General features: G+C 39.2%; 1 protein-coding gene across 2 annotated transcripts in view; it reads left to right on the top strand.

Moving 5' to 3' along the window:
* The window catches only part of GIPC2 (GIPC PDZ domain containing family member 2), a 77,314-nt gene that overhangs the window by 28,744 nt on the left and 34,169 nt on the right, over positions 1-14,401 (top strand). For both annotated transcript variants that reach the window (XM_079777010.1, XM_079777009.1), the window contains exon 3: positions 9,393-9,573. In XM_079777010.1, coding sequence (XP_079633136.1) covers positions 9,393-9,573 — 181 coding nt within the window. The remainder of the gene's footprint in view (positions 1-9,392; positions 9,574-14,401) is intronic.

The following is a 14,401-nucleotide window of genomic DNA, read 5'->3' as shown; positions in this document are numbered from 1 at the left end:
ACATTTTCTCATTTAATCCTTATAATAGTTCTATTTGGTTGGTACTGTGTTTTTCATTTTATTTACTTTTTTGTTGAGGTGTAACAAATTTTTAATGTACAGCTTAATGAATATTTACATACTTACTCCTGTGTAACCGCCACCCAAATGAAGGAAAATTTAATTTCTACCACCCAGAAGACTCCCTTCCCAATCAGTATCTTTAGCTCTTTCCCACAAAGGTAGCCACTCTTCTGACCTCTATCACCATAGTTTTGCTTGTTCTTGAACATCATATAGGTAGAATCATATATTATGTACTCTACTGTTTCTGGCTTCTTTTGTTCAACATAATGCCTGAGATTCATCCATGGGCACTATTATCAACCTCTATTTTACAGATGTAGAAAACAGGACCAGGGGGTCTAAGTAGCTTGCTCTAAGTTTTCCAGCTGGACAAACTCAGGATTTGACTCCAAGAGATCTGACTCCAGAGCTGGCCGTCCTATTACCGAGCTAAGAATACATGATAAACTTCATGCAACAGAGCATGCTTCCATGCCTGTACTTTGTCCAAATCCTGGATTTGCTGATGCACTGTCATCATTAAAAAAATAGTCTTAGGGAAGTTATCTTCTTAATTGTAAATAGTACCTTATTTAACTTCCCGTTTGATAGAATGGCTATTTTTAGCTGTGCAAAAGATAGGACAGTGCTGAAGGTTGAGTGGGTGACCAAATGGAAAGTCTGTGAGTTGGAAAGTCATGTGGGATTATCTGGGGGAAGCTCAGGACATGGGGCACACGCAGCAATGCCTTTCTAATGTCAGCAGGGAAGGGCTTGGAAGTTTTGCAAACATGCGTGGATTTTTTATATCTTAGCCTCTGATGTTCAGAGCTTTGTGTTTCTATTTTTTATTTGATGCCTTGTCAAACACGTGCCTGCCTCAGAGCTCTAGTCACTGGCCCCGTAGAAACAGAGAACATGATGGCAAAGAGAAGTGGTACATACACCAAACTGCTGACATATAGTTCAACTTAGAAGAGAAAAGAGTATTATACTGTGTACACGGTTGCCGGGATTTTCTAAAAATTGAGGGGGGATAATTTCAAACTTACTGAAAGAAGGTAATAATAACATAAAGAACTCCTATAAAGCCCTTTGCTCAGATTTCCAATTTCTACCATATGCTACATTTGCTTTCTTCTTCTCTCTGTCACACATGTATTGTGTGTACAGACACACACATAGACATACATGTAATTTTCCCTGAACCATTTGAAAAGGTGGATTGCATATGTCTGCTCTTTATCCCTTAATACTTCAGAATGCAGTTACTTAGCACAATGATGTTCTCTTATATATAACTATATTACAACTATGAAATTCAGGAAATCTGTCAGTGACAAATGCTTTTAAACTAATCTAATGTGTCCATATTGCAACTTTATCAGTTGTCCTAATAAATTCCTCTATAGCTCCCCCCCCCCGCCCCGGAATAAGTCCAAAATAGGATTATGAATTTCATTTAGTTGTCATATCTTTTTAGTCGTCTTTATTCTAGAAAAGTTCCTCAGCCTTTTATAGAATATCCCTCAATTTGGGCTTTTCTGATTTTCCCTCATGTTGAAAAGCAGGTTATGCATTTTTGGCAGGAAAATTAGATAAATGATGTTGTGTCCTTCTCAGTGTACTTCATTAGAAGGTGTGTCGTGTTGGTTTGTCTCATTTATGACGTTAATTTTTGTCACTTGTCTAAGTTAGTGTCTGCCAGTCTTATTCACTGCAGAGTTATATTTTCTTTTGCAGCAATTTGTAGGGAGATACTATGAAATTATGAAAATATCCTATTCTCTTACTTGTACCCCACAGATTTTGCATCTATTGGTAAGTTTTGCCGGAATCAGTCTTTATTATAATGGTTGTAAAATGGCAGTTTTTCTAATTTCATCATTCCTTACATATTTCTTTAAAACATTCTATTGAAAAAAGCACTCCACTTATTTTTTTGCTCATCTATTATCAGCACGGACAGCTGGTTTCTTATTTTATTCAGTGGGTTATGGTCCATTACTATTGTTTTCTTTGATGCTCAAATCCTCTGAGAGTGGCCTGCAGGAATCCCCCTCAGCTGCTCCTGTATCCTTTTGACATAGCTCCTGTCATTTTGGTGAGCAGTTCTTTCCTTTTGGCACAAGATGTTCTAGTTTCACCTTATATGTTTTTTCCCCCAGGTCTGGAATCAACCATTTCTGTAAAGAGCTCTTGTGTTTTTAGTGAGGACTGATATTTAGTGAGGACTGATATTTCAAAATCAAGATTGGATACTTGTTGTACTCATTCATTGCTGCTGGAGTGTCATTGTTTCTAGGTTCTTTCAGGGGCAGGGTTAAAAAACATGCATTTTAGAATTTATAAATTTACTGGAGACCCGATGCACAAAATTTGTGCAAGACTAGGCCTTCGCAGTCACGGCTGCCTAGATCCCTCCCTCGCAGCCACGGTGGCTGCAGCCCCAGCTTACTCCCGGAAGGACAGAAGGATGTCCAGTCTAATTAGCATATTATGCTTTTATTATTATAGATTATTATGCTTCCAATCATATTCCTGCCCACAGAGTTCTTCTAGGTTCCCCATACTTTTCAAAATCATTGAAATATTTTCTCATTTGCTTAGTATTACACTATACACCGAATAGTTTTAGAATTGCTATATTCATACTGTGAAAAATAGACCTATTAAGAAGAGTTTAGGATTTGTATGCATCTTTTGTCTTTAAACTAAATGGATGTATATAATCAAAGGATTCTATTCAAAAGTTTCTGGGAATTGATTTTCTCCTGCTCCCATGGCCCCCGTAATTGTTATTCATTTGAAATACTGTTGAATCCAATTGCTTTTCTCAGTTGAGGTTGAGTTATTCCTCTCATTCTTGACTTATTTTTTTTTCTGAATATGTGAAATATTAACATGATTCAAAAGTCAAAACTATGTTAAAAGATATTCAGAGATGTGTTACTTTCCCCCCACCCCCCATCCCTTCTATCCCATTACTCATTTCCCCCACCCGGTAGAAGCAATCAATTTCATTAATTTCTGGCTCACCATTTCCGAGTTTATTTTTGCCAAGATAAGCAGAAAAAAAAGGGACTTTGCAAGAGTTTAGCATGGTCCCTGTGCAAAGATGATATGTAATCTTCTCTGTATAGTTCCAGTTTTAGTGTATGTGCTGCTGAAGTGAGTATTTGATATGCTTTTAGCAGTGGCTGGAAGTTGGGTAGTTGAAGTCAGAGTAGGAGAGTGTGGTAGGGCTTCAGACAGGGGAAGGTCAGGAGGGAGGATTCCAAGCCTAGGAAGGCAGTACAGTGCGTAGGAACATGACTTACAATCAGACAGGCCTGCTTTTAGTCTAGGTTTAACCACTCATTAACTTGCTGTGTGACTTTGGACAAGTCATTAAACCTCTCTATGCCTTCTCTCAAATGGGAATATTAGCACCTACTTTATAGGATTATTTAAGTATAAAATGATGACACATATGAGATGTTTTACATACTTATAATTGACTAGAGGCCTGATGCACAAAAATCATGTAAGAGTAGGCCTTCCTTCCCCTTCCTGCCAGCACCGGCTTCCCTCTGGCACCCAGGACCCGGACTTCCCTCACAGACCCGGCTTTGTCGGGAAGGTCGTCCTGAAGGATGTCCAGTCTAATTAGCATATTATGCTTTTATTATTATAGATAGCTAGTACCTGAATAATAGTAATAATAACAAATCATCACATAATTAAGGGATGAGATCAATGCAGATAAATACATTGAATAGTGCTGCATGGCCCAAACTCTTCAGGTGAAAAGACAACAGACTTAAACATTTATGATTTTAGTACTGAAGTCTTAATATTTCCCAGGAAAAATTTTCTATACTTATAATAGAGTAATATGCTGTCATGTAACGACCAATCAGCAGGAGGGCGGGGCAGCGGCAGAGAGCTACAGGAGGGCGGGGCAGCAAGCTACATGCGGTGGAGGGCTACGGAGTGGCGGTGGGTGGGGCGGCCAGCTGAGGCAAGTGGCAGCGAGCTACTTGTGCACGGATTTGTGCACAGGGCCACTAGTATATATATAAGTCAGTCAGAAAATTGAGTATATTTAAAAAACAAAATCTTTACATTCTTATAACATTTTAAGACTAGATTTGGCAAACATTTTCTATAAAGGGCCAGATAGTAAATATTTTAGGGTTCATTATAATTTAGGGTCACACACTTTCTGTTGCAACTACTCAGCTCAGCCATTGCAGCACAGAAGCAGTTATATACAACACTTAAATGATGAGCATAGATGTATTCTAAATAAGTACAACTTTATCTATAGGCACTGTAATTTAAATTTAGTATAATTTTCATGTGTCACAATCATTCTTCCCCCCAACCACTTAAAATGTAAGAATCACTCATATCTCATGAGCTATATAAAAACAAGTGGCTACTTGAGCCATTGTTAGTTGCTTCCCTAGTTTAAGAGAAGACTTATACTTTGATTCAAAATAGAAATAAGGGCTTATACCAGGTGATTAAGGAATGAGGCTAAATTAACTTAAGAAAACTAAATTTATTTTGAATTAAGTGATTTATAAATATCCACAAAATGGTCATTATAGAATATCCTCTTGTAGAAATCTTTATGATTTGGGGTACTTTTACTTTAGTAGAATTAAGTTAATCACATTTTATTTAGCATGATCATTATTTTGAGAAATATGGTATTTATATATTTCTAACTTTTTGATTACTTAATTACCCAGAACTAATAGTCAGTAAGGATGGAAACATGCAAGTTCAAGGGGCCAGAGGATTCTAGGATGGAAGTTAGAACATGTGAGAAGAGGCATGTAAAGCCAGAAGAAAAGTGGTGATCTGAGGAAATAGCTAATATTTGAGATCCGGACGCTATGATATGGATGAAGAGCAGCTTTAGGAGAAGTAAGCAAAAGTAAAGTGGAAAGGTGGGGTTGTCAAAAAAGAGATTTCAGAGTTCAAAGGTGATAGGTCATTTTCTCCCCCAGCTTTATTGAGATTAAATTGACATATGTAACATTATGTAAGTTTAATCTGTACAGCATATTGATTTGATACATTTATGTATTGCCAAATGATTACCAAAGTGATAGATCATTTTGGACAGCTATAACCAAAAACTCTGCTCTTGAGGTCATCTCATCTGACTTTTCTTTTTTTAACTAGATATTTGATCTTAGGTTAGTTAGATCTGTCTGATTCTTAGTGTTTTGTGGAAAGAGCATGGCATTTTATAATTATACCACCTCCATTTGAAACTCAATTCTGTTGTTTATTAGCTGTGTTATTTTGGGTAAGCCATGTTTCATTGTGCTTTGATTTCCTCGTCCACTAATGAGATATTAAATATCCCCCTCCTAGATTTGTTGTGAGGAGTAAATGAAATCATTATTTCCAAATGTGAATAAGGTTTGAGGACAGTGTTGGGAGGGTCAGCAGCACAGTTCTCAAAGTTGCTGACCATGGCGGTGGGGCATGCAGCTCAAACAACTTTGAATCTGGTGCTTAAGACTTCGGGGAGGGTGGGAGGCCACCTTAGAGTTCTGCTGATGCCTGTGATGAGAAGACAGAGTTCTTTAAATATATGGGATGTAATAATGGAAGATACTATCATAATATCTAAAATGGTTGGGAACCTCTAAGTTTAATAATGTTGTAAATTCCTGTCTTCCAAAAAAAATATTTAATGTCTTCTTTGCTTTTTTCAGCATCAACCTCCAAAGTCAGGTGAAGGAACGTTCTGAGTGTTATAGTGAATGATATTAAGTGATGCAGTAAATATAAGTATAGAATTAATGCCTCCTTTTACCCCTTCCTAGTTTTTGTGCTTTTAGCAATATTATTAATCTCTATCAAATTATGGTTATGATTATCAAAGTATATTAGATTTCAGAAATTTGTCTCAATTGCCACTTCCTTCTTTATCTACTTAGGAAGCTAAGGCTCAGGTACATGTAATTAATGTCTCCCACTTTGCTTCTGTATCTGGTTCACCTTATGGTACTCTTCTACCAAGTTTCTTATGTTGACTTTCCTGTCTCTTTATCCCAGATTCATATCTGCTGCCTGTGATGATTACATATGCTTTGACTTTTCTCTTGCTCACCTGGATTCTCACCTGCTGACTTCTGTAACTGCCTCCCCTCCCTCTGTCTGGGCACTCTCTGGTGGCTTCCGTGGCTACTCACAGGGCCAGCTGACCCTGGATTTCTGTTACTCTGCCCATTAATTTACCGGTAAGATTCATACAGGTCTTTAAAGACTTTTATTTAGTTAGTTTTATATAACACTTATTTTTAACAAAATTATAACCATGTCTTAAATGAAAAATTATATGTGAAACTGAAATCTTATGGTACAGTTGATTGAGAAAAATAGGTTCAGAAGGTATCAAGAAATAACTTAGAATAAAAATTAAGAAGAAAGTCAAGAGTTACAGATTTTCACATTCTCTAGTGCTTTAAGAATGGTTAGGTGACAGAATATTAGGGATTTCTTTGGTTGAGAGTATTAGAGATGTCCCCCATTTCCCCCCTTTTGCCCCCCTCCACTGGCTCCCACCTCACCCCAGGCCTTTCACCTCACCATTGTCTGTGTTTATGGGCTATGGAGATTTTTTTGTTTGTCTGTTTCTTTGGATTCTAGTGTTCTGTTTAATCTGGCTTATGTTTCTGTGAGTGGTGTGTTGTAGTTACCCTTCATTGTTTCCATAGCTTATAAGGCTAATGTGCACTTATCATAAAACAATGCCAGTTAGATTATGAAATTTCTGGTTTCTTTGCTTTATAATGAACTATTGTAGTAATAGTGATAAGCTCTGTTTGAATCAGCATTATTGTGTCATTAGCATAAAGCATAGTAACTATTACAATGAACATAGCAGTGCTTTTAAAATTTCAGGGTAAAAAAGAAACTTGTTGCAAGTTTTGGAATATTAGTAATAAAGTTTAAAAATTAAAAATGCCCAACCTGCCCTAGCTGGTTTGGCTCAGTGAATAGAGCGTCAGCCTGCAGACTGAAGGGTCCTGGGCTCAATTCTGGTCAAGGGCACATGCCCAAGGTTGCGGGCTTGATCTCCAGTAGGGGGCATGCAGGAGGCAGCCAATCAATGATTCTCTCTCATCATTGATGTTTCTATCTCTCTCCCTCTCCCTTCTTCTCTGAAATCAATAAAAATATATTAAAAAAAAATGCCCAACCTTCCCAGATTAGTCTTTTACAACTTTTTTTTTCTTTTGGCAATATTATGGAGATGTTGGGGTACATTAGATCAATATCTCTCTTAACTATTGGACACAGTGATATATCAACCAGCTGATTCAGATGTTATTCTTCCACCTGGCAAAAGTGAAGAATACTCATACTTTTATCACATAAATAGAGTCCCGGTGCATGAAATTTGTGCACCAGGGAGGTGGGGTCCTTCAGCCCGGCCTGTGCCCTCTTGCAGTCCAGGAGCCCTTGGGGAATGTCTGACTGATGGCTTAGGCCTGCTCCCCCTGTGAGTATTTGCCCCCGGGTGGTCAATGTGCATCATAGCACACTGTGCATCTATTCTGTTGTTCAGTCAGTTTGCATATTAGCCTTTTATGCCTGCGGGATCAGGCCAAAACCGGCTCTCTGACATTCCCTGAGGGGTCCCGGATTATGAGAGGGTGCAGGCCAGGTTGTGGGACCCCACAAGTGCACGATCAGGGCTGACAAGGGACACGGGAGGTTGGCCAGCTGGGGAGGGACTGCGGGAAGGCTCCAGGGCATGTCCAGCATGTCTTGCTCAGTCCCGATCAGCCAGACCCCAGCAGCAAGCTAACCTACCGGTTGGAGCATCTGCCCCCTAGTGGACAGTGCATGTCATAGCAACTGGTCAACCAGTCGACTGTCTGCCCCCTGGTGGTCAGTGCACGTCATAGCAAGCAGTTCAGCAGCCTTAGCATATCATTAGCATATTATGTTTTGATTGGTTAAACAGATGACTGGATGACCGGACACTTAGCATATTAGGCTTTTATTATATAGGATAGCAGCAGCCCCTGGTATTCCTATTTTGTTATTCCAAGGAAGGATTTGTGACACCTGAGGCTGATCGTGGCCTTCATTTTGCTCCATTCCTTATCTCCGTGGAGAAACTTGTCCATCCTTTGCAGGGTTGTCATTTGTACAGTTTTTTGGAGTTCCTGTTCCTAAAATTCCTTCAGAAATTCTTAGTGCTCTCTTAGGAAGTCTTAGCCCTCATTTTGAGGCTGTAGTATTGTATCCAGGTAAGATAGATTTAAGAATAATCAATTTGAAATTTCTCTTTGACTCCTAAGTTCTCCTCACCTAAAATATATAAGTGGAAAATGATGCTATAAAAATAATTCTTATTGGCTCCCCAAACGGTAAACACACCTGTCTTTTATTAAGTGTCAATTTTCTTAGCTAAGGTTGTATGAAGTCTTGAGTCACGGCATTTGTAGCGAAGGTTTAAAAAATATAGCCAGTAGATGCCGAAACCGGTTTGGCTCAGTGGATAGAGCGTCGGCCTGCGGACTCAAGGGTCCCAGGTTCGATTCCAGTCAAGGGCATGTACCTTGGTTGCGGGCACATCCCCAGTAGGGGGTGTGCAAGAGGCAGCTGATCGATGTTTCTCTCTCATCGATGTTTCTAACTCTCTATCCCTCTCTCTTCCTCTCTGTAAAAAATCAATAAAATATATTAAAAAATATATGTAGCCAGTAGAAAAAGCTCAAGCTCTGTTCTTATGTAATGGGGTTCATGTTGAAATGATTTAATAATCATTTATGGAGGGACTCTTCTCTGCATGCATTGTGCTAGCTACAGGGCATACAATGGTAAATAAGACCATCTCCATCCCTAAGGTAAATAAACAATTGCACTGTGGTTATGTTGAACTTGGCAAATTACTTGATCTCCCTAAGTCTCAATTTTCCTAATCTATGACATGAGACTCTCATTAAGGTTGTTAAAATTAAATGAGACAGTAAATGTAAAGTGCTTAGCTTAGAGCTCAGCATATGTAGCAAAAAGTACTGTAGAAGCATGATGAGAGTGGTACCTTACCTAATCTCGGGGGAGTGGGCTGGGGAAGGTGTCAGGAAGAGCTTCTCAGAGGAAGTGGTGACTATGATGGGGCTGAATTCTGAATGATAAGGAAGAAGAAGAATGGTTGGAGGTAAGATGGTTGTCTTTTGTTGCTTGGTCTTCCATCTTTAACTGAGCATTAAATTGCATTGTTAATATGTTAATATAGTATATGTTATGCCTCAAGAACATGAAAAGTAATGTTACAAAGTTCTATTTTACATTAAGCAATATCCTTAATTTTTTTTCAGAGAATTAAAGAGGGCAGCATAATTGACTCAGTTAAAACAATCTGTGTGGGAGATCACATTGAATCCATAAATGGAGAAAATATTGTTGGGTGGCGTCATTTTGATGTTGCTAAGAAGTTAAAGGAATTAAAAAAAGAGGAACTCTTTACCATGAAGTTAATAGAACCTAAGAAGGCATTTGGTAAGTTGGTTTTATGTGTGTGTGTGTGAATATTCCTTACCCCTGACATCTTTCTTTTTTAAAATCACTTTATTACCACTATTTATATCATACTTACACTTTTCTCTTTGTGCTGAATTGTTTTTTCTTTTTTACATTTTCTATTTATAAGTGTTTTCAATTACAGTTTATATTTAATATTATTGTATTGGTTTCAGATGTACAGTATAGTGATTAGATACTTGTCCCCCCTGAAATTTCCAGTTTCCCAGACTTCACTCTCTAAGGGAAATGAGTACTGTGGTGTGGTGCCACGTGCTTCTGGTGTATCATTTAAAAACACAGGAAATAGTAGATAGTACTACTTATAAGGAAAACAAACATTGAAGGACAAAAAAATGGCCTAGAAGGACATTTTCTAAAAAAGGCATTTGGAGTTACAGAGTCTTTGAGTTTGATGCGGTTGTTTCAAGCCAAGAACAGCACATTGTGTTGTGTTCATCTTCCTAAACAGTTCGATTTTTATGAAGCTCTCTAAACTATAGTAACTGTCATTCCTGGACCGCAATAGCGAAAACTTCAGTTACACACAGAGGTGGAATTTAAAATAGTTGTCTAGTCTATTTTAAAGACTTCCTTCAATACTTTTCCTCCTTTGGCATTCTGAATTGGCAGGGTGGGATGGTATGAAATTACTTTGGTGTGACATCTGTACTTGCTTGGTTTTAGCCATGGCAGCTGTGTTCCAGCTCTTGTCCAAACCCCCAGGGCCATCTCATCCCCAGGAAAAGGTGCCAGCTTCTCTCAGTACCCAGCACTATTTTAATAAGCCAAATGACGGCCTAGTGTTCATCAGTGTGAAAATATCTTCAGAATTATTCTGGGCCTGCCCTTACTCACCCATGACCCCACCCACTTGATGTTGTTTCCTTTGCTCAGAGAACAGAACTATTCCTTGTGGCTTCTCTAATGGCTCTTTCCTCAGGGTAGTTAATGACCGTGATGGGAGGATGCAGTGGGTCTGGGGAATTTTACTTCTTCCTTGAGCAAGGAAGTGGCAGATCCTAGCCATATGGAATTGGAAAATGTTGTCTGCTTCCGTGTGGTTCTGTGTCATTTAATGGAAATGCAGTATAGGTTACATTACTTGTGGGAGACAGAGATCCAAGAAGATGTAAGGAAAGAATGCTTTATGCCAGTGCTGCTCTGGAGGGACCACTCTGGTAACCATGACCATGGATAAGGTGATGCTGCGTGGTGCATTGCAGCATCTGAGCTCGCTTCTCACAGAGGAAGGTGGGCCAGCACTTGGATTTCTATCCAGCAGTTCCTTTTGAAGTGGCTTTGCTTGGTAACCAACTTCCCAGGTGTCATAGTATATAAATTGATAGCACGTAGACAGGTTGAGAGAAATAGTATTTAATTGATTTATTATTTAAAAAATATTTTTATTGATTTCAGAGAGGAAGGGAGAGGGAGAGATAGAAACATCAATGATGAGAGAGAATCATTGATCAACTGCCTCCTGCATGCCCCACACTGGGGATTGAGTACATAACACAGGCATATGCCATGACCAGGAATCGAACTGTGACCTCCTGGTTCATAGGTCGACGCTCAACCACTGAGCCATGCTGGCTGGGCAGAAATAGTATTTGAGTTAGACTCTGTAAATCAAAGTCATTCTCATAGTACAGCCCAAGGAATATAATTTTCTTTCTACATTTATCTCTGCCTCATAATCTTGTTTTTCAGAGTTAACCTTTTCCTATTTTTTCTTTGTTGCCTCATAAGAATTCCATGAATAGATTTGAGAAGAGCACTGGGTACAGATTTCCTAAAGAAGGTATATTATTTAAGCATCCCAAATTCTGGTGGTGCTGTGGGTTAGGATACCTGGAGGTTGATATTGGAACAGTGACAGATTTTCATTTTCCAAGGGTTCTATGGCAGTTTATCTTAACACAACATACGTCTGCTGGGTTACATGCATTTTCCACCCTGTGGGTTGGTCCTTGCCTCTGGGCCCCAGCCTGGGGACTTTTCTCTTAGATGTAGGCCTTACTGCCCTGCCCATTCTTCAGCCCTTAATTTTGCAGTTTATCTTTTTGCCTCTGAGATAAAGGCAACACTACACGTTTGTTCCACATCCTCTGGCTTCATCCCAGCACCTCACTCTTTGCCAGGGAGAGCGTATACTGGTATATACATCTGGAGGTACTTGGGTGACTAGGCTTCCCCCAATTCTCTTGGTCCTAATCTTACTTTTTGCTATGTTTTCTTTCTTCCTTTGTTTTTCTAGCATTATCCTGGATGCATTGACTCAAATTTCATATTTTGTTTTTATTTTAAATGATTATTTGACTCTCTGCCATCTTGGATTTCTACCAGGAGGAAGGACCAGTCTAGGTGAGGTAGAATTTTCTCTTTTCTGATTCAAATAGGCCATATTGGCTGAAGCTAAGTCATTTCTGGGATTTTACCAAAAGCTGACAGAAATGGCCATACACTCCAATATTTTCCTACCAATTTCCCTAAAGATTTAGCCTCAAAAGCATGTGGACTGTGTGCGTCCCAAAATACAGGAGGGAGTAGTGTAGTTAGCTGCCTTGTAACGGAGTAACATGGATGATGAACACAACTCAGCTATGAAGAGGGGCATCCTCCCTACCTGCTCCCATTTCCATAGTTAGGTCTACCACTAGTCATATCCCATTTCTAGGGGCCATTATATGTATCAAGATTTTTGAGAACTATAGAATAAGCACTGTCTAACTTAAGGAAAATATGTTTTTCTCCAAAGTTTAACAGGTAGATCTCAGAAACAAAGACTGTTGATCAAGCCGTGGGAAGCTTAGGAACCAAGGTTGTTTCAAGGATATGTGAACCAGGAACCCTTCATTATACCGGCTTAATTGATCCCTTCCAATTATTTTCTGCCTTCATGTTCCTCTGCTCATGATTCAAATTCCTGGGATAGAGGAGGGAACTGATTAGGTCACATGCCCATCTTGATAGTGGGAAGGCAAGCTACATGATGGATAGGCCCACCAAAATCACACAGAACAGTGAAGGGGAAGTTTCCTTTTGGGTAGGAAAGAGGCAGATGCCCACATTACCATTTCTCCTAAGCTCTTACCTTTTGGCAAAGCAGTGTTAGTTTTCTCTTGACTTTGAATCTGACTCTACAATCAGTCTGGGTGTATCAGAATGAATCTGGAGGGGTGAGTTGGCTTTGGGTGACTGGTCTTAAAGGGTTTTCTGCTACGGTGTTGGTTACTATAAAAATGGTTGTCTGACAATGGGCTATCTAGAGACCATGATAGCATCAGAGCATTCTTTCAGGGGCAAGGAAAAGCCATATTCTTCTTTGTGCTGGCCACCAGATTTAGAAGGGGCCGTGCTCTACAGATATGGACTATACTTCTGGGAAGGTCCTTCATTTATGTATCCCACAAATAATTTGAGAAGCTGTTTTAGGTACTCTGCTAGTCATAACAGATGCTAAGAAAGAAGACTAAGTTATAGATTTTGTCTTTTGAGGGCCTCATAGGGGCTGTTATATACTGAATTGTATCCCCCTAAAATTCCTATGTTAAAGTCCTAATTTCCAGTACCTCAGAATGTGGCTGTATTTGGAGATAGGGTCTCTAAAGATGTACTTAAGTTTAACTGAGGTCTTTAGGATGAGCCTGATCAAATTGACTGATGTACTTATATGAAGAGGAAATTTGAACCTGGAGACATAGATGGAGAAAGCCATGTGAACATGAAGATAGTCATCTGCAAACCAAGGAGAGAGGTCTCAGAAGAAAGCAACTCTGGTGACACCTTGATCTTGGACTTCCAGCCTCCAGAAGTATAAGAAAATAAGTTTCTGTTGTTTAAGCCAGGTGTTACTTTGTTGTGGCAGCCCTAAGAAAGTAATACAGAGGTCAGTAAGAAAAAAAAAAAAGATGTGGTGCAATTTCTTTGACTATGACAGTAGATCATGGGCTCCCTAACAATCTGAAAGGTACAGGTTGGGTATCTTTGCAGTCCTTTGGCCTTGACAGATGGCAAGAACATACTACTGATATGTTTTCATTCAACAGATATTTAAATAGTTAGTATATGCTTGTTTTAGGATGCTAGTTTTTGGGATAATAGTCACTGTTCTATTCCATTGCCATACTACATGCTTGGTATATCCATGAATAAGGTCCAGTTCTTGCCTACAGCAAGTTCCTGGATAGTGGGAAGAGATGGATATAAAAAATAAATAAATTCACTGAAGCTCTTAGAGGTGCTGAAACGTACTAGAGGTATAAAAGTGGAGACATCAAGTCTACCTTAGGAGTTTAGGAAACACTTTCTGGAGAAGGGATTTGAGCTGAATCTCTTATTTTTAAATATATTTTATTGATTTTTTACAGAGAGGAAGGGAGAGGGATAGAGAGTTAGAAATATAGATGAGAGAGAAACATGGACCAGCTGCCTCCTGCACACCCCCTAACCGGGGATGTGCCCACAACCAAGGTACATGCCCTTGACCAGAATTGAACCTGGGACCCTTCAGTCTGCAGATTGACGCTCTACCCACTGAGCCAAACTGGTTAGGGCTGAGCTGAATCTTAAAAGAGGCTTGCTCAATGAACAAATTAAGGAGGGTTGTCCTAGGGAGTAGGAATAGAATAAGCAAATATGCAAAGGTATAGAGCAGTATTATATATCGGCCATTCGGTCGATTTGCATATTACGCTTTTATTATTATAGATAAAGAGTAGGTAATGGAAAACTAGTGAAGGGTTTTAGGTAGGGGAGTAACATGATGAGACTTGGATTTTAGAAAGATTTTTTTGAAGACCAT

Source organism: Cnephaeus nilssonii (genome assembly GCF_951640355.1).
Source record: "Cnephaeus nilssonii genome assembly, chromosome: 7".
Lineage (NCBI taxonomy): Eukaryota > Metazoa > Chordata > Mammalia > Chiroptera > Vespertilionidae > Cnephaeus > Cnephaeus nilssonii.
This window is presented reverse-complemented; position numbering and strand designations above follow the sequence as displayed.